Source organism: Poecilia reticulata, linkage group LG15 (genome assembly GCF_000633615.1).
Source record: "Poecilia reticulata strain Guanapo linkage group LG15, Guppy_female_1.0+MT, whole genome shotgun sequence".
Lineage (NCBI taxonomy): Eukaryota > Metazoa > Chordata > Actinopteri > Cyprinodontiformes > Poeciliidae > Poecilia > Poecilia reticulata.
In genome coordinates, this window is record NC_024345.1 from 3,841,230 (window position 1) to 3,861,430 (window position 20,201).

At 41.4% G+C, this 20,201-nt stretch overlaps 2 protein-coding genes across 30 annotated transcripts in view; one reads left to right on the forward strand and one right to left on the reverse strand.

The window, feature by feature from the left end:
• Positions 1–13,368, forward strand: part of camk2g2 (calcium/calmodulin-dependent protein kinase (CaM kinase) II gamma 2) — a 62,600-nt gene extending 49,232 nt beyond the window's left edge. For 7 of the 22 annotated variants that reach the window (XM_017309026.1, XM_008428756.2, XM_008428759.2 and 4 more), the window contains 6 exons: positions 1,620–1,664; positions 3,485–3,539; positions 6,814–6,889; positions 6,995–7,089; positions 7,321–7,572; positions 8,515–13,368. In XM_017309026.1, coding sequence (XP_017164515.1) covers positions 1,620–1,664; positions 3,485–3,539; positions 6,814–6,889; positions 6,995–7,089; positions 7,321–7,553 — 504 coding nt within the window. In that variant the 3' untranslated portion in view covers positions 7,554–7,572; positions 8,515–13,368. The remainder of the gene's footprint in view (positions 1–1,619; positions 1,665–3,484; positions 3,540–6,813; positions 6,890–6,994; positions 7,090–7,320; positions 7,573–8,514) is intronic. The other 15 variants (XM_008428757.2, XM_008428762.2, XM_008428766.2 and 12 more) reach the window with 3 other exon arrangements.
• Positions 13,369–14,342: 974 nt separating this feature from the next.
• ccdc88ab (coiled-coil domain containing 88Ab) overlaps positions 14,343–20,201 on the reverse strand; it is a 70,005-nt gene continuing 64,146 nt past the window's right edge. For 5 of the 8 annotated variants that reach the window (XM_008428750.2, XM_008428747.2, XM_008428748.2 and 2 more), the window contains 3 exons: positions 20,032–20,118; positions 19,383–19,660; positions 16,555–18,559 (listed from right to left, as the gene is read on the reverse strand). In XM_008428750.2, coding sequence (XP_008426972.1) covers positions 17,699–18,559; positions 19,383–19,660; positions 20,032–20,118 — 1,226 coding nt within the window. In that variant the 3' untranslated portion in view covers positions 16,555–17,698. Of the gene's footprint in view, positions 15,356–16,398; positions 16,491–16,554; positions 18,560–19,382; positions 19,661–20,031; positions 20,119–20,201 lie in introns of those variants that run through there. The other 3 variants (XM_017309029.1, XM_008428753.2, XM_008428751.2) reach the window with 3 other exon arrangements.

Genomic DNA, 20,201 nt, shown 5'->3' on the forward strand with positions numbered 1-20,201 from the left:
TCACGCTGTTGTTTTGAACCGGCCCAGTCTGATCGAGAATTTATGGGAGGAGCTAAAAATTAGGGTTATGGAAGAGAGTGCTTTAAAGCTCAAAGATTTAGAGTTTGTCGTCAGAGAAATGATTCAAATACCAGAGGAAACACGGGAAACATTCCTGGTTAAATAAAAATAATTTCAAATGTTAATATGACACCGTTGGGAATTATCCTTTGAAGATTCAAAAATATTTTAAAATAATGAAGTATCATCTATTAGCGGTTAGCATAGTTAGCTTTGTTTCTCTGTTTATTTCCTAGAAATTCAAGTTAAGGCTTTTTTTCCTGATAAAGAGAGATTAAAAAAAAATTAAAACAGGGTTAGCCTTCCTCTTAGCTCTTCAGAAACTTGCGTTATGCAGCCTGAAGGAATGCTAGATGGAGAGAATATGATTCCCTGTTAAACAACTTTTTAAAAGTATCATTGATACTGAAAGTGACCACTTTGACTCTCCCTTCAACATGACTTCATACGATGAGTTCACTGATTAAAACAGCCGATCCAAAGTCAGGACTTTTTAAAAACATTATTTTAGTAAAATTTTAAGCAGTTCAAATACAATTCTAGTCAGCAACGTCACATGAGCAGTAAACCTCTGGGTTACTTATTCTTGTGACGTTGCTTTCTGTACAGGTGTCCTTTCCCCCATTTCCTGTCCAAGCCTACGTTTCTTTAATCCCACGTTAGTGAAGGGGCTGCATGTTCCCAGGTTGAGTCCAGTGCTAAATTAAACCACACACAAATGCAACTAATCTAGAATACTGTGTTTTGTGTGTTTCTTGAATCTCGGAGCTCTTGAACGTCTTTGTGCCGAATGCTTCTGTGGCCGAGGTCCAGACTGAGGAAGAGTCGTCGTCGCACCAACAGCGTGGGCATCAAAACCGACGTGCAGATTTCTGATGCATCCTCACAATTCAAACAGGCTCACTTTGCAGACCAATAACTTTAGGAGGGCTGGTGCAAGACGCTGAATTTTTATTATTTTACACTTTGCTGCCAGGAGGAAAAAGCAGACATTTAATTTAAGATGAATGATGAACGAGGAGCTCGGTGAAGTGGTGCTCCTTGTGAATGAGCTTGAAGCTCTGCTGGGTGGAGATCTAGCCCTGCTCCGGAGGATGACCCTTCAAAATAAAAACCACTTGTAAAGGAAGGGAGATGTAGCCGCATGTAGTTGGCGCTTTATCTGCTGCTTTTGATCGTGAGCTTTCCAGTCGATATCGACGGAACCGCACATGGTTCCAACGACTTACAGGTTATGAGTACGCTTCATGAAGTCTGCACTGCATGCATGTCTTACAGAATCCTCCTCCTCAGTCATGGCCTCGTTGGTGAATGCGTGTAGTTTTTGTTCATTTTTGTGCGTTTTGGAGACTCTATTGGTCACAGAATCAGTGCGGGGGAAACGAACTCTGTGCCTTTGACAATCTACCGTAAACAGTGTCTGTGCTGTCGCTCTTGTGCCCTGCTGTGTTTGTACTTGGGATTGTTTTGTATGTCTCTGTTTTCGTGGAATATGCTGTTATTCCGTGGCATCATCCATCCCCTCCCTGCATGGTAAAGTGTCTCCTGCCTCCCCCCAGGAAGCCCAGACAACTGTTGTACACAACCCAACAGACGGCACCAAGGTAAGCCGCTCCTCCTCCGACCTGAAGCCACCAGCCCATGCCACTGATCAGAGTACGCATTGATAAAGAAAACATCTCAGACACCAAAACATGGAGATTTAATTGTGTTTTTGTGAAGCAAAAATATATTTCTGCCTCTTTTGGATTAACTTAAATTGTTTCACGCTTTATTAAATTAATAATACGTTGTTAAAGATCTTTTTTTGTTTTTACAATCCAGTCTGCTTCGTTAAAATTGTAGTTTTCCTTTAGGAGGAAGGCTGTGTAGGGTAGTTATTAGTAGTTCATATCATGTATCAGATGGAGCTTAAATTGGAGAGCAGGGCCGATCAAGAGTAAATTTCTAAACTTCTCCCAGAGTCTAATATTTGCATACCTCATTAATTATACCAAACATTTGGTTACATGTAGGCCCTGATTGTTTTGCCCCTTGCTGTCACACTTTTTCTAGTTTTTAGGAGTTTGGTATCTGACTTTTTCAGATATGAGAACAACAAACTATTGAGCTTAACTTAGAAACTATTTTTAAGGAGCCCCTTCTCCTTCACTTTTAATGTTTGTTTCACTTTACCATTTGAATTTCTAACTCATTTGAACTGCTCTTGTCTGTCTGTAAATGATCTCCTCGAAGAAAATTTAAGATTTGACTTGGATCATGGAAACTGTCCTGTGCTTGGTAGCAGCTAGCTTGGCAATGTTGAACTTTTTAGCTTGATTGCACTACTTAAAATTTTAAGTGAATTTTGGATTTTAGGTTATATGAACTGTTCATAAATGCTCACCACAAGTAGGTATTTGACTTTTTTAGATCTTGGAAATGCTCTCTTCAATTAGCCCTGCTCTGTTAGCTTGACTAACTTGACTTTGATCATTAGCTTTATTCCACCAGTTGAATTTCTAATTTATTCTTCACACTGAAATTACAGTAAATGTCCATAAATATTCCACACAAGAAGAATTCAAAATTTGCCTTCCATAGATGTTATAAATTCCTTTTTAGTGAGCCCTCTGCTAGCTAGCTTACCTTTACCTAAACCTTGTTAGCTCGACTTAACCTTTTCAAACTTACTCTTCATACTGAGATTATTCTGAAAATCCAGGTATTCTTAAGTAATCCATGCAACAGAATAGGAGTTTTTATTTCCCCACTAACCAGAAACATAGTTGAGCAAATATGAAAATCCAAATAAATGCTTTGAGATTCATCAACCGAGTAAAATAGTTAAAAAAAAAAAAAGAATCCTTGATGTAGACACTACTTTATGAACTTCTAAAGAAAACACAAATGTCAGATTTATATAACATAAAACATTTTGTGAAAATCATCTTTAACAACATCAGACTTTACGAAAACATAAACGGTCTTCTTCTCAGATTAGTTCACAAGCTCACAAAGTGTTACTCGAACAAGATATTCTTTATACCGACTCTATTCTCGCGTTGTCACCCGACATGCTCTTCCTCTTGAAGAGCGGTGACACGGCCGGCAGGCGGCCAGACATTACTTAAATGAATGATTAAAAATGAATCTGTCACGCAGCTGCCTTGGCGTGTGCGGGCGGCTCTGTGCGTGTCCCCGCGGCCACCGCCTCGGCTGGTTTGTGCTCCTGGGAGGGAGACATCCACCCTTCCATCTGTCCGTCAGGTTGACTGTGTCCTCACAGGCACTGTGTCCAGAGCTGTCCATCATGTCTCAGTCATCAAACTCAACATCAAAGAAAAACTTGTTTTTTTTCTCTCTCTCTCTTCCCCTCCCTCCCCCACTCTCCTCTTGTCTTTTGTCCGTGTGTCTTTTTGTGTGAACCCTTCGTGTTTGACAGGGCTCCACAGAGAGCTGTAATAACGCCGAAGAGGAGGAGATGAAAGGTAGGAAAGGTACTTGTCCAACTTTCACGTTCTCCGCATGCTTCTTTCGGCTCACTTTATGGCATTTTCAGATCAGAGAGATGGAGAAAAAGAGAATGACAATTTGTTTCCTTCCTTTTGTATTGAGGTAATGCATGACTGCAGGGTTGGTGTTTTAAGGCATCTGTCAACTCTTATTCCACAACAAAGAGCTTGGGTGAGGGCTGGGAGTCTTGAGGATTTTGTAGTGAGATGAGCATCACGGGAAAGATAAGTGTTGCATGTAAATGGTTTGCTTTTCTCCAAGAAAATAAAGAGGGGGGGAAAAAAAAAAAAAAGGAACCTCATTACCAAACAACACAACGCTTCTACTCTTTATTTATTTATTTTTTGTGATAATTGCATGTTGCTTTGTCAGACACTGAAAAATGCCAAGGTTGAAAGTTTCCATTAGTAAATGTTAGGAGAGGAAAGATAGGTCCCACGTTTATCATATTGCGGTTACTTTAAGTGTTGGCACATTGAGAGTTGAGAGTTTGCTATAAATTAATGCCACATGAAGAGTGTTTGTGATGTAAGCAGAATCAATGCAAAAATGAATTAAAAAACACAAATTCCTGAACATTGTCACTGACTCTTCTTGAAGGATGATAAATATGTTCTCCCACTTTTTATCCATTTTTAAGGAAACTCTTCTCCATAAAAACGTGCTCCAAAGTGAATCAGGCTCCATAGAAAGGCATAAATACATCTTAAATGGTCCAAATTACCAGCAGAGTTTCACATCATTGCATCCTTAAAGCTTAGCTGCTTTCCAAAAATTGGTCTGATTGTCGTCTTGCGAGAGTTAAACGTGACATACATCACATAATGTTGGATATGATGTGGATTACTACTTAATTACAAAGCCGAGCTGGTTCAGAAATGAGAGCAAAAAATGTAGAATGCATCTCAAACATTTACATTCTGTCACCTTTCAAAGACAAACTTTGATTTACTGGTACATTTTGTGACAGATCAAGACACAATAGTGCTTAAATGTGAAAGGGGAGCTAAATAATACATAGTTGTTGAACAGAAAATGATTGGGAAATTGTGGTGTGTGTTTGTATTCAGCCTTATTTGAAACTAACACTTTTATATACACATCTTCACAAAATAGCTCCAGATTCGTCAGGTTAGACAGATCTTGAGCCCAGGAAAGGCTTGGTAGGTTTTTCCGTTGTTGATTCTCTACATTTCCAGACGATTGTTTTTAAAATCTCCTCCTTAAAATGTCTCCACAACATTATCTAGGATCTTCACGATGTCCAGTAATGCTCTCTAGCAAACCTCTGAGGCCTTCACAGAACTACTGTGTTTATAGTTGGACTCTTGACCAATTGAGCGACTTCTGAAGTCGCCTAAATGGTATTGATATCCTAATTAATATTCTGGCAAGTGGTTGGCCTGGACTTTGCTTCGGGGTATCGAGGTAACGGGGACTGAACAGAACTGCACAGCGCACTTTTCTCTGATTTTCTGTAATGAAATGGACAATTTTGCTGACAATCTACAATTCTACACTTGTGTAACATGTCTGTTACACAAAATCTTAGTAAATACATTGGAGTATGCGACTGTGACAATATGTGAAAAGGTTCAAAGGAGGTGAATGCATTTGTAAAGCAGTGCAGCAATAATATTATTTAGTATTATGTAATTTCCATTCCTTTCCATCCATCCTGTTTAAAACATATGGGTCATTACCGGAATCTACAGGGAAACGTCAATGAAGGCCACTGTGAGTTAGCAGAGCCAAATGGGAACGTCCCACCTGTTTGTGTTTTGCAATGTGTTAACGTTGTGTTTTCATTTTGTTCCCGGTCCAGATGAGGTGGTGTTGAGTGTTGCTGATGTTGTCAGCTTGCATGGCGCGTTGTGCTTGAAGTGTTGGTGGGATTTCGCAGTTTCCTTCTCGTTGTGTCATTTCAAATGACCAACTGGGATATTTATATCCTGCGGGCTTGCTTATTGTCTTCAGGCTGCCTGTCGGTGGACCATCTGTGTGTGTTTTGTGTGTTTGTCTTGACAAACAGCAGTGGCTGCTGGTACAGAGAGTTCAGGGACAGGGCAGTGCAGCAGACCGCGTCTCCTCACCGTCCACCTGTAAGTCAGCAGGTTATTTTCTGTTCCAGTCTTCCTTCTACAGCCAACATCGATTTTTCATCATTTACCCCAAATTCCCTTCTAAATGGTCCATCGTTTAAAAAGGAAGTAAAGGAGTCCTCCTTCCTTCTTCTTAATCTCAACCAAACTTGTTTCTGCTCCCTATCCTGCATTGCCATCTGCTGGCATGATGATATAACTGCAGTTTTCTGCTTCTCAATTTTCTTTCTAAATCTCTGTAAATATTGACTGTGTAGAATAAAGCTCAGTGGCCATTCATATAATTGGACCAAATGCCCTTGATATGCGATTGGTTCCCTGTAGGAAGCTGGAAGTGGGCCCACGCCGGGGTCCGATCAGTCAGACTTCAAGCTGCAGGCGACAGGGTGAGCGTTAAGGGCCTGTGTGACGCCTTAGACAGCAGGCTGGAAATGGTTTGTTGGAGATTTATCTCTGCCCATTTTGCCTACGCCTGATGAAAGACTTTATGGACAAACGTACATGCAGATGTTAGGGTATTTTCTGCAGCAAAAGGTTGTTTCTTTTGTTGTTTTTTTTAGTTCGCTTTGCTCGTTAACTCCTTTGTAACAGCTCTGTTTGTCCGCGCGTCCTTAAAAAGTCTTAAATTCATTCATTTAAAAGTAAGGTCTTAAATTTTCAAGTTTGCCTTTAGTAATTTAATGGCAGTTTTGTCATGATAGGACGTTTTCATATATTCAGGGTTTTTTTGGGGGGGGGGGGTGTTTTCTTGTGTAATTTTTCTTTGACAAAAGTTAAAGTTGCACTCGGACATTTGCTTTCCGAGTCGACCGTCCAGGCTACTGCTAACTAGCTGCTAGCATGCCTTTGCTAGCCAGCTAGATTTTCTTTAGAGTTTGTCATGGGTAAGTGCATAATTTACAACCAGATGGGTGGATGAAGTTTATCCAGTTCTGTGGAGATGTAGGTATTACATGTTCTCAACAGGGTAACTGTTTGGGTATTTTACGATCTCATTTACCTGCTTCCTGGTAGCTGAGTGTGCGTTCCCAAACTGAAGTGTGTTTGGTGTGTTTTGAAGTGGTTTTAAAGCGGTGTGGTTTAACCTCCAGACGATTCCTGACTTTCTGTAACGTTTCCTGGCTGTGTGCCCCTCCTCCTCCTGTTTCTGCTTCAGCTCGGAAACAAGAGATAATAAAGATGACGGAGCAGCTAATCGAAGCCATCAACAACGGGGATTTTGACGCTTACACGTAAGTTTTTTTTTTAAAATCAATTTGTCATTGCCTGGGCAACATGTGGAATAGATTTAGTTTTGGTTGGCTCTGTAGGTCAGTAATTGATTTGTCTTCCTGCAGGAGAATCTGTGATCCTGGACTGACTTCTTTTGAGCCAGAAGCTCTTGGAAACCTGGTGGAGGGCATGGACTTTCACAAATTCTACTTTGAGAATCGTAAGCTCCTCAAGACTCTTTTCCGTTTAGTCGCTATACCCGGCATATATACAAAAAAAAACCAATGCATTTGTTCCTTTGGTTGGTTCATGTCCCATAAACACGAGTCGATTTTAACATGTTACTTTCATCTTCCAATTATTTCAACAAGCCAACGCGCGTCTTTTACCAAAACTCACCGTTTTCGATAAACCACCCACAGCGGGTTTTGCTCCTTTTGTGTTGTTGCAGTTCTGAGTAAAAACAGCAAACCGGTCCACACCACCATCCTCAACCCCCACGTGCATCTGATCGGCGAGGACGCCGCCTGCATCGCCTACATCCGCCTGACGCAGTACATGGACGGCCAGGGGCGGCCTCGATCCTGCCAATCGGAAGAGACCCGCGTGTGGCATCGGCGCGACGCCAAGTGGCTCAACGTTCACTTCCACTGTTCAGGAGCACCGGCTGCACCGCTGCAGTGAACGGACAACCCAGGCCCAGGTGAGGCAGCAGCGGCACAGAGAGAGGAGGGGGGGGGTCAGCGCCTGGTTTATGTCGCGTTTGACCAGCATGATGAGCAGGGAGCCTAGAGCCACTAAGCCTGTGCAGGTGTGTTCAGGCCTCCTGTCACGTCGCCCTTTGCTATTGTGCAAGCGCCCTAATTACCTGTGAATCCTGGTAAAGTTTCATTTATTTGCTCTGAATTTTAGCTAGCACTAGATGGCAATTTATTTTTATTATTTTTTCGATCAAATTTTGCGTTTTTCAATATTTTATTTTTGGAAAATCTGAATTCTTTTTTTTTTTTTTTAAGATACACACTTGTTGGGTTTTGTAGTTCAGAGTGATGTCAGCACGCTCAGGGCGGCCATCTTGTTTGAAAAGCACGATTTTACGGCTTTTGCTTATTTAGACTTTGAAGTCAACTCAGAGTTGACTGCTGGCTAGGCTATGATTTTTATTTTTTTTTTAATTGTGAGAAAAACTTTGAATATTATCAGAACGTTATGAGAATTAAATAGTAATTTTATGAGAACTCCAACATGAAAAATAAAGAATAAATTGTGAAGATATACTTTATCGTTTTTACCAATAAAGAAGTATTTCGTTGCTTAACACGTCATCAAATTATTACCAGGAGCATGATTTTTTTTTCATTTACTAAAGAAAAAAATTAAGATTTTAAATTAGATCTGGTATGGAAAAAAATAAGAAATTTTATGTTCAAGCTGTGTTTCGGGGTGTGACACAGAAACTCCCACAAAATCTGCCACATCTATGCAAAATACTCCACACACTGACCTGCAAATATGAACGGCACACATTCGCAAAATGTTTGCCTTTCACTCCGCTCTACTTTTCACTATGTAGTTTGACAAGCGTGCTGTGAGCTAGCTGCGCAGAGACTAATTTTTTATTTTTATTTTTATTTTTTTTTTCTAGGTTTGCCTGAACTCTAAAGCTACTTTTCTCTCCGAGGTCGGAGTGGAGCCTGGATCCTGGCTGGGACGAGGCTGCACGGGATACTCAAAAGTGGGGAAAATATTACAATCTTTGAAAAGGAAAAAAAAAGTAACAAAAAAAAAAACACGTAAAAAAAAAAAAAAATGTTTCAAAAGCTTGATTGACCAACACCAATCCAGTCCATCCCTTACTAGATGATGATGATGAGGATGATGATGAGGGGCTCAGCTGTTGGGGGGCCCTTGCCTTGCAGACGGTGCATGCTTCTGATGGCTACACAGGGGTGATGCTGTCCTGGTCCTTGTTCTACCGCGGCTTTTTTTTTTCTCCTCCCCCTGCCCTCCTCCCTCCCCCCAGGTCTCGGATTTGTCTGATTGTTAGAAATATAAATATTCATCACCACTTCAAAAGATTTCCTGGAGCAGTGGGAATGTTTGGAATGATGTGGTCACTTTGGGCAGAAGCAGAGCAGCTAAGTGTTTACTTTAATGCAAGTATTGTTTGTGTTTGAGTTAACTGGGATATGGATGTGCTGGTAAGGTTCATGGGAATGAGTGACTAACGTGTGCTTAATGTCAGGTTGGTTTAGGAGTCGGGTTTTAGCCCCTGCAGTGTTTTAACTCCTCATGTTACCGAAAGGACCTTTTAGTTTTAGTTTTTTTTTTTTATATATATATGTTGAGAGCTTTGTGTTACTTTCTAGTTGATGGTTAATTTTTTTTTTTAAAGCATTCTGGGTTGACTTTTTTCTTTCTTTTTTTTTTTTAAGAAAAATGGGTGTTATTTAATAGAACTGTCTATAAAGATATATTTATATTGAGGAAACTATGGGGAAATTAATTGCTTTGTGGATGTAGGAAGGGAACTTGTGCAGGAGATTTATTTTAGTTTTTAAAATTTTAAATTTAAGCTGTAAATACAAAGATATCGCCACAAACATGCATGCACACACGCTCACAGTGACCCTCCCCCCCCCCCTGCTCCTATGAGGTCGAGCTTTTTAGATGCTCCCCCATCTGTTTGGTCTGCAATGATTCAATCCGAACACAAGGTGGCAGCGTTGGTGAAAATCTGAATCTTGCCTTAAAATGTCCAAATCTGAACTTCAAGTAGGCGTTGTGGACGCTCTCTTGGTTTCATGTTTGTGTGTTTTTAAAGGTAAAGCATGATTTCTCCAACTAGCCATTGGCCTGTACTGTTTTGTTGTTGTTGTTGTTTTGTTTGCACACTTAAAGACTCGATGCTGTTGCTCTTCTGAAGGAGTGAACCTTTCTGCAACTCCAGGTTACGCTTGCCAAAAAAAATCTCACCGCCTCACTCTACCTCTGCCCCCTCTTCTCCCATCATTGACCTTCACCAAGCGGTCCCGTTGCCATCGCAACGCCGCATGACGGAGTCGAACCCGTCTCTTTTTTTTGTTTGTTTTTTTTTTGGTTTGGTCATGTTCTAATCTGTATGTCATCGGTCTTGGCTCGTTGTACTTCAGTGTGAAGTCCTGCTAATGTAAAACAGGTTGCAGCAGAGGGATTTGATGGGAAGAGGGCTACAACCAGGACCTTCACTGACACTAATCAGTGGGATCTGGAACTTTTTTTTTTTCTTTTGATTTTTTTTTAAATCAGTCTCTGTTCTAAATGTTGTGGTCATAAATGTTTCGATGTTTGCATTTCAATGTTTCTAGGTTGAAAATAAAAGGAGCAGGTGACTTTTTTAAATGATACGGAAAAGTTGTTATATGAACTGTTGTCTCCAGTCTGGATCACAGCATGACAGAAGCACACGAGATCAAAGATTCCCTCATCGGAGGGAGGGGTGGGGGGAGGGGAGGACAAGAACGCACATGTGTGTCTCTGTGTTTGTTCCACGGTGTCGTCCGAGCTGTGTGTGACTCTGTACCAGCAAATGAGCAAGGCTTGTTGAGTGTCTGTCCTGCGCCAGGCTGCTCCATGGTAACTCACGCGCTATAAGTCGACTGACGCTTCTGACCACGACGTCGTGTGTGTGTGTGTGTGTGTGGTCGAGCGAACTTTTAAGAAGAGAAAACCATCTGTGAGCCTCGCCTTGTTGTACAAACTGCCTGTGCTTCTGTTCGATCGACGTATCTGAGATGCCATGAAAACTTGTGTCCACTCCTCCACCCTTTTGCACCACCACGCTTTGTAAATCTGAATCTGTGTGATGTTTTCTATGCTTCCGAGTAACTTGTTTGTGCTGTGGGCACCGGCCTGGTTGTGTGTCGATGCCACCAATCTGAAAATGTATTTTTTTATTTTGATAACAATCGTATGTGGGTGAATTCCCATGCACCAATGGGAAGATTGAAACAAAGGAGGGTAATAAAATAAATAAAGGAAGGTTCAAGCACATTTAAGAGGTTAGCTTTAGAGTTGAGGGGTGTACTATGAAGCAATAAGCAATACATTTGAAAACTGAGCATAATGAAACCTAAAGGTTATCACATTCATATATACGGGTTTTGGATTAAAGTTATGTTGTAACCAGCTAATAAGTAAAAGTCAAATTTAAATATTAGACCATGTCGAATATGTATACAATTAGTGATCGTAAATTACAAGTGTCACAGTCAGGGCAGAGCTTACGACAAATGTTAGTTATTTTAGCTAATGTTTTAATCCTTAGAATAAAATATTGAAAGCGGTGAAGTAAAACTGATTAAGCAAATTCTAGATGTGCTGAGGAACTTCAGATGAAATTAACAGCTGTAGATTCATATCTACCATCAAACAAAGCTGAGTGGTGGCGGTACATGCTGTAGTTTCATCTTTAATTGCTGATGTGATTCTTCTTATTTCAATAAAAGGCAGAAATAGTCTTTGAAATTTACTCTGGTCAGACTTGTAGCTCACAATGATTAAATTGATTTTAATAACAAATTAGGAAACTTGTCAATTGAAAACATTGCCGAGTGATGGCTTTTCCCCAAATTCAATGATGCCGTGGTTCATTTTATGATTTTTTTTTCTTGGATGTTTTACTTGTGATGATTTAACTGCACTTGTCAGATTCTGCTTTTGCTAACTGTCGCTAGTAAGCATGCAAGAGGGATGGTCGCTATCGACTTTGGTAAAGTAATCATGTACATCTTTGAAATAAGTGCATATCGGCTGATGGTTTGCAGTGACGGGGAACACATGTCAAAGCAAAAGACACAAAATATTTTCTTATCCAGTAAAACTTTTATGTTCACAAACATCACAGTCACCTTGATGGTCAGACTGTTGACTCCCTTCTTGAAATATACTTTGCAGCTGTGCCATGAGCCATTTTGTCCCCCCTTTCCTTTTTTTGTATTTAAAAATAAAAAGACTAAAATGTAATGTTGAACCATTTCTGAGCGGTGAGGCTACTTGCTCTAAAATATTTGCCTTTCACTGTCCATTTGATGATTGTACAGCTACAACGGCACAAGTAAGAGTCCGTTTACGCTAATGCAAAGTTTCAAGAAACTTAGTTCTTCTGGCTTTAAAAAGATCATGACAAACGTGAATTTAACAGAAATGGGCAGAGTTGTGGATGCACTTATTGTCAACAGTCGACAGATGGACAGTCGGTCTGGGTTTGTCTTTTGTTTTTCACTGAATTTTCAGGTTTTTTTTTTCCAGGTATACTCAGATTTTTTGTCAAAAATATTGATGCCTCACAGTCGGTGCTTGAAACTGAAAGCCTCAGCACTACGAAACATTTGTTAGTCTTTTCCCATCAGTTCAGTCTGGCTGTATGAAACCTGCTTCGTAGTACATCGCTTGAACCAGTCTAAGGTGAGACACCATTTGTCAAAGTATTTAGAACAACCTTGGTCTTTTACACCAATTTTACATTGTTGAAGTTAGTAAAATCAAATCCCCAGTAGTCCAATATCTTAGGACAACTTTCTTTCCTTTTGGGGCATAATGCAAGATTACTATAACATACCAAATTATAGCAAGTTTATCCCCTAATCTTTAATTACAGGGATTATTTACTGTGATTTTAAAAATAAGCGGCGTTTACCCTTTGAGTTTCCCCTCTACTGGTTTCATTTAAGTGGGGGAGGGAAAATAAGGTATCTAAAATACAAAAAGATTATATAATAAAGCACAAAAATCAAAAGGAAAGCTCGATTTTTACGGTACCTTGTAAGTTTGCCTGCCTAACTCCAGAAACCAACTGGATAGGACAAGATGGTGAAAGTGCGCCTGACAATTCCAGGGTTTTAATATATAAACCTTCAGACCTTTACAAGGTTCAGCATCATGTAACTAACCTCCACATGCACAAATCCATCCACCGTAGTTTCCTCCATGTCGTTATCTAGGAAACGTGAAGTCAAACATGAAGGGTATGCGAAAGAAAGCACGCGAGGATTTTAAAGGTCTTACTTTTCCTTTTTTTAAAAAAAGGTCAAACTGGTTCAAATACTTTGGCAAATGCTGAACATGCTTTCTTCAAAACTGTAAAGTGAAATGTGGGAAAACATGCTACAAACATCTTGGGGTGGAGGGGTTAGAGTAAAAAGGAAAAAAAAATCTGAACACTATATATGCAGTTTTACAAATGGAACAAATATGCATGTATGTCTACTTTCTGGTAATTTTTCACTGTTGATAAATGGAAATTTATTTGCATCCACCATGAAATGGTTGTCTGATATATAAATATAAAAGTGTTATTCCACATAAAAAAAGGATTAGCTGAAGCCTTAGCTTAATTCTGCTCCTTTTAAAGTCAATATATTGCATTGTGACCTTACAAACAGAAGGGGCTACATGTGTCTAAATTCAAATGGATGCTGGATTTTTTTTTGCATGACTAAAATAAAATCCTACAACAAAATGGTTTGTTTTGACTTAATAAAGTAACCAAAATATATTCATCTTCCCAGCATGCAGATCTGATCTGGAGGAATTATACCTACAATTATCTCCTGGACCTTTTAAGAATTCAGGTTTCATTGTTCACCAAACAAAACATTTTTCTTAAATCTATAAACATGTCCTGAGTCTAAGGCTTTCCCCCCCTCCTTTTTCCATATTTCCCATCCTGGTTATCCAGAGTAGTGGTTGATCAAACCACGATCGTCCAGAAAGAATATCGATGGCGTCTTAATGTTTCCACATAGCTAAATCTGATAATTAGGTCATTAGAAAGACACTGTAGTAGCTCAGACATTTGATTCAAGCTTTGGACCAGGAGCGCACACTCAGGTTTTAGAATACCAACCCTCAAGAACTAGCAAGGTCATTGCCATTCACTGCTCCATCCGGTTTTTTTTTTCTCCCATCGAGCTAGATTTCTCCGGCTAAAACTCAACTGGGCCACTCGGCGAACAGAAGATGATGTGAATGATTATTCTGTCGTGCACCGTTTTTATAACTGAAAACCACCTGAAGTTATAGCAATGGCAGAGGAGGAAGTGAATAAAGTCGTTGAGTCCACGTTGGCCACGCTTCCAACCACTGAAATAACAGCCACTTCGTTCGAGTCGGCACTTCCCTCTTTGCAGTAGAGGATGGTTGTTTAAATTTCCAGTAGGCTTCATAGCAATGAGTTGGCCAAACTTTATACATTAGGTAAAATTTAAAACTTCAGAGTCCAGGACACCTTAATTTTCTCAAATAAGTCGAAGGTCCAGACCATCTTTACGCAGCAAAGCATGAGACAAGGGGCTGTTTTTTTTTTTATTAACCAGGCTACTCGAGGACTGAAATTGGACATCCACGTTTTAGACGTTCGTCTGCTGAACTCTGGAGATAAATACTCAGGTGTGTTCCTAAAGGCCACTGTGCTTAATAAGGAGACATACACAGTACTCTTGATAATTTTTAATTACACCAAATGGAGACATGTAAAAGTGGAAAAGGAGAAAACATCAGGTCTCATTGTCACCATCATGTTCAACACAACAGAAACGTGGAGGTGTTCTGCAGGCGGGTCACCTGCTCCAGTCGGACGCAAAGAGCCTTTCCAGAAGTTTACACTCAACACTGTTTAGTCTTAGTGATATCTGTACATCAGAGCAGGAGAGGAACTATTAATGACTACCATATGGTTAACTGTATGACAGAGGAGGATTTTAGTGGAGATAAACAGTGTGTCAGGTCATAAACATCGTCTCCTAGGCAACCTGAACATTCCCAGGCTCAGTCTCTCCGTCTCCCTCTCAAGCCAACACACCAAATACTTTCATGGCTTTATGTCCCACCGCATCTGGCTTCTAAACCTTCGGACCCCATCCTCTTCTTGGTCGGATTAAGAAAGTGTAATGATTGATTGCTCCATGCAGATTGTGATTCTTCAGTGTAAAACAGAAGCTGGAACCGAACCGTTTTTTTTTTTTTTTGTGCTGACATGCTTCATGTTTTTAAAGAGTGTCCTCCTGTTTAAAGAATGTAGTTGTGGCTTCAGGCAGAAGACGATCCATCTGGCGTTGAAGATACGAAGATCTGGGAAAAGGAGTTCTCAAGTCTGGGTCGAGATTGCTTTTTTTGGCCGTTGTGTGAACATTGGCACTTAAATCAGTTCACAGAGACCAACTAGTGCGCATCAAAGATCTGCCACACTGGAGTAAAGTGGCAAACTGTCACAGCAGTCTTTAAGGGGGTGGCGGGGAAATGTCATTGTGATATTTTGTAGTATTTCACTGTTGCTTCCTTGATTCAAGGAAAAGAAAAACAGAGAAGGAAGCCACTTTTCTCCACTAGTGTCCTGGATCTCCTAAAAAACAGTTGAATCTGGGACATACAATCTTTTCTCACTGTAGATGGCTGCAGAAGATTAGCTCTACAAAGCTTCAGACACACAGCTCCAAGGCCACCTTTCTCTGAGTCGCACGCAAGCAAAGAGAAGTGCAAACAATTGGAAAAGAAAGACAAGTTACAAGAAAACTGGCAAGAAAATAGAGCAAAACTACAGTTAAAGAGAAAACAAAAAAGTTTCACTATACCAGTAAACATTACAGAGCCCCTTAATGGACAAGGGGGATTTTTCTTTTTGTTTTTGGCGTTACCTCGCAAAAGTATTTAATTCCCACGCAATAATTTTTGCGTTACATCACTGTAATGTTTTTAGTAGTCAGTTTACGCGGCATCTTGAATACTGAAAGTCTTTCTCCTACAATTTAAGGTTTTTCCATGTAGGAATTCTATGCTCAGATCTCCTTTGTGAGTTATCCAACATGTTTATATCTTCATCTTTATCTTTTGGATGAACACATGTCAAACATGGGCTTTCCATTCCTACTGAAAAGAAAGACGTCCAAACTATTTGAATTTGTTATTGTTGTGACTATACAAAATAGGCTAGAGTGCATTTGCAAATTTATTACGAGGGGACGCAATACTTTTGTGAAGCAACGCAAAAAAAAAAAAAAAGAAAAAATCTCCTATCCTCCCCCAGGGGGCTCTGTTAAACATGAATGCTAAACATGAATGCAACAAGGAGAGGAAGAGAAGCAGCAGCTAGCCCGGAACTACATGCAAAAAGGGAAGGAGCAAAGCCATGCAGCAGCCTGATAAAGAGCCAGAAGTCACATCATTATACACCAACACAAGACACAGCATGATGGAGGGAGACTGTGTTGTTTCCAAGACTTTCACTTGGTGAGTCAAGACAACAGGCAGCGTAGTGAAAAATGGACCATATGCCAAGTAGGCCGGGTCCAATGAAAACCCCTGAGCAGGCGTTTGGCACCGCAGGAACTGTGAGGGGAGGAGGAGGGGGTGGGGGACGCTTTCAGGGAAGCAGGGATAGGGAGGGGGTAGCAAGTGCACAGCATGATGGGAGACATCTGTTACACAACCACGTTGTAGGGGTTCCCATGGAGACAAAACTGACCCAACAATTTTTCATCCAGCGCTCACTCACCACGCGCTCGCAGCATGGTAGCGGACGGGCGAGGGCTCAGCAGCTTTGCTGCGGCTCCCCGCTCCTGCTTTTAGACTTTCTGCCCTCCACATCTGTAGGATAAAGGCAATGTTTATGTCACATCTGTAAAAAAACCAAACCACTTTCATCAACTTCATCAATGCATATAGTGTCCATTCAGATAAATATATTTAAGAGTAAAATAGCACCTACAAAAGCAGAAATAAATACAACTCTACATGCAAATAAGTTTGGCACGATGAGAGATGTTTATCTTTTGATTATATAAATTACTAACTGTACAAAATGTGGCTGAGTCTAGCGCACCAACACGATCCTTTCTGCAGTGTGGTGCATTAAGAGCAATAAAAGGGGGAAAAAAAAAATCAAAAATGAAATGATGCATGCTTCATTGACAAAATAATCAAAAACTTGTTAACCTTCATTATCCATCTTGCATTTTAACAGCTGCTGTACTCAGTCGAAATCTAAAAGGTAAATTTCACCCAGGTAATGCTACGATCCGGTCCCTTCACAGTCAACTTTCACTTGTCCCTTTAATGACACCCAGAGATCATTTTGAGAAAGAAGATGCATCATTTTGTCACCAGCCCCAGAGATTAGTTGGAGCCCACAAACACCACAACCCACCACCAACCCAGCAAAGCCTCCAGTTCAGATATATGTACACATGAAATTGAAAAAAGAAAGAAAAAACTTTAAATGCACAAAAACAGTGCACACGTCAACAAAAAGAAATTAAATTTAAAATCCATTTTGATTCTCATCATCAAAATTGCTGTTTTAACTCAGGCTGACAGAACAAAGCCATGCAGTTTAGTGAACAACGCAAACCGTGGAAAACACTCTGGCAGTAAATCATACCACAAAGTGGGAGGCGAGTCTATCATGTGACAAAGCTGCTTCAGTGTCACAGGGACAGTTAACTTGGAACAGCAAACGGCTATAACGGATCTTTGAGAAACGAACAGGCCTTGTGTGATGGCCACGTCAAAATAAAAATAAAGAGCAAAACCATTTTTAACCACTTTGATGAGAAAACACAACAACAGCTTTTTGGGCAGAGGAGAGTTCAAAGTCCCACCCAAGTAAGAAAAAAAAAAAAAGAAAAGGTAAAGCATTCAGCACCATGACAAACAGAAAATGACCTTAATGCACCAAATAATAATAAAAAAAATTGTGCTCTGACATGCAGGAAAGGAAGATTAGTTCATCCAATGATTTCGTTCTCCAGCTCTAGATGAAGTTCTGATCGTCTGGTGAGAAACCTTCAGGTGACTCACACACAGCCGTACTCGTACCACAGTGACTGGCTCTCCTCTGGGCTCAGAGTCTGCTCTGACTCAGCAACGCTACTTGGACCAATACCATCATCGTACGCCGTCAGGCGGGCTGAGCTGGACCTCATCGGCCCGTTGGACTGGCTGTGGGGGCTCTGGTTCGGCCCGGGGCGTGGCTGGGCCGGGGGGCCGCTGATGTTGCTGACTAGGGTGGGGTTCAGGGACAGGAAGGGGAGATTTTCTGCTGACTCGCTAAAGATGGAGTCCATAAACACCGACTCTGCGGTGAAGGAGGGGCCGAGGAAAGACTCGAGGCTGTCGAGGTCGGGGTCCTCTGAGCTGTGGCAGGGTAGGCTGACAGATTTGGGCATGGGGGAGGCGATGTTGGGGTGGTACTCACTGGGTGTCGGCTGCGAGCGTACTCCAGCCTTTGGGGAGGGGGCGTGAGGAGAGGCGTCAACAGACACGGGCTGCCGGTGGTCTTTGGACAGTAGGTCATGGATGCTGGTGCGCCTTGTGGTACCTTCGGCTGTCGAGATGACACTGCTGGCCCGGGGCAGTGTGGAGGAGGAGACGGCGGAGTCCAGGCGCTCGGAGACGGACGTGGCTTTTCCCTGGGAGGAGAGGCTGGGGCGGAGAGGGGCGGAGCCTCTGACACGCGTGCTCTCGGCTTTCCGCAGGCTTGGCCGGCCGGGCTGTCCCGAGGACTTCAGAGCCCGGTCGGCGCTGGTCGGCGCCGCTCTCCCACTGCTGGAGCGTAAAATGCCCCGCGCCTTGGTGGAGGCGCGATCTTTCTGAGCGTGCTCAGAAGACGCGGAGAGACGAGGGGAATCCACCGTGAGGTTCTCCTGACTGCCAGACTAAAGAGGAAAAAAAAATAAAAAATCAAGACCAGGTCGTTCAAAACCTCTGAATGTCCTTTGTTTTGAAGTGCTTTGAAACAATTATTCATGATTAGTTGTATTAATTGTGATTACTCATGATTAACTGATTAACCGATTATTGAAATAATCATCAAGTAATTTAGTAAACTGATAAATTGTTATATTTGATGGGAAAAAACAAACAGTCAGAAGATTAAATCTAAACTGAACAAATAAAATGTACACATTTAGCAATTATGATGATTAAAAAAACACCTTAGACTGCAATTATGCTTAGCCAAATCTCCTCAAATTAGGAGCATTCATCTTTTAAATACTCTTCAGAATAAGAGTCGTGCTCTTTTCTCAGAACTATGACGACCCAACAATAAAATCGATGCAAACTGTCAACACCAGTCAACACCTGAGTTAGTAATTTGAACTTTATAAAGTTTATCGTCTTCAGAATAAAAGCCCTAATATGTTGTAGGCAAGATTATTGCAAAAGTGGGTTTCACGTTAATGATGAAGCTAAGAGCATCAATCTGTTGACCTTTGAAATTAATGCTCAGACACATGGTGCTTTTTCATACGTTAGTTAATACAAAGATAGTTTCCCAATAGGCTTTAAAGCACAAACGTGATTTATGTAGGTCCAAAACTAGTAACATAAACAGCATTATATTGGATCATAAACCTAAAAACAATCAAGGTTCTATGGCTTCAGCGTCTGAATTCATTCTGCAGCATTCTCCTATAACGTGATGCAATTGGAAAAAAAAAAAGAAAAGTGCAACATAATCACATTCCGAGCCCTCACCTCTGCAGGATCAATACCCTCATCTAGGAACTGCTGCAGGGACAGAACCTCGCTGGGGGATCCCGTCTTCCTGATCTGTGTCTGAGCGGAGACGGCGGCGGTGCCGGACGGCTCCAGGGACCTGCGCAGCTGCAGGGGGCTCTGGTGGGAGGAGCGCAAGGAGGCGGGCTGCTGGACGGGGCTGCTGCCGCTGCTGGACCACACCTCTTGGTCCAGGCTCAAGCTGAACTCCCCGCTGCTCTCACTCTGAGGCCTGCTAAGACTGCCATTCAGCGTGCCTGTGGGAGGGGAACGAGTTGAGAAAGAGGGCAGAAATTATGCCTCGATCCCAGTGAGGTTTTCTGAAACAAACAGCTTCAATATTAACACATTTTTCCTTTAAAAAGCATCAGCTTTTTTAAAGCTGTGTCCAACCCGAAGAGAAAAACTACAACCTCTAAATTAGGAAAGGTCAGCATTATCCGATCACATTTCATATTGTTTGAAATAAAGCCAAGACTAGGGATGCACATAACTGTGCGTCCTAGCAATTAATTGCAGTCAATAAGATCAATCAATGAGTAGATTAACTCATTAATCATTAACTTGCATCCCTACTGAAGACGTTAGTGGAGAGGACTAGAGCTGAAGGGAAGATGGAAGAGCGTACCTTTGCCCTCCAGAGGAGAGGTGAGGTGTGAGTTATTGTTACTATTGCTACTTGTCCTGTTGCTATGAAGGCTGGAGGGTCTGGAGGCTGGGTAGAGGGGAGGCAAACACACATTCACAGTTAGGATTTACAGAGGCTTACATGTATCCACCAACGTGCACTGACACAGG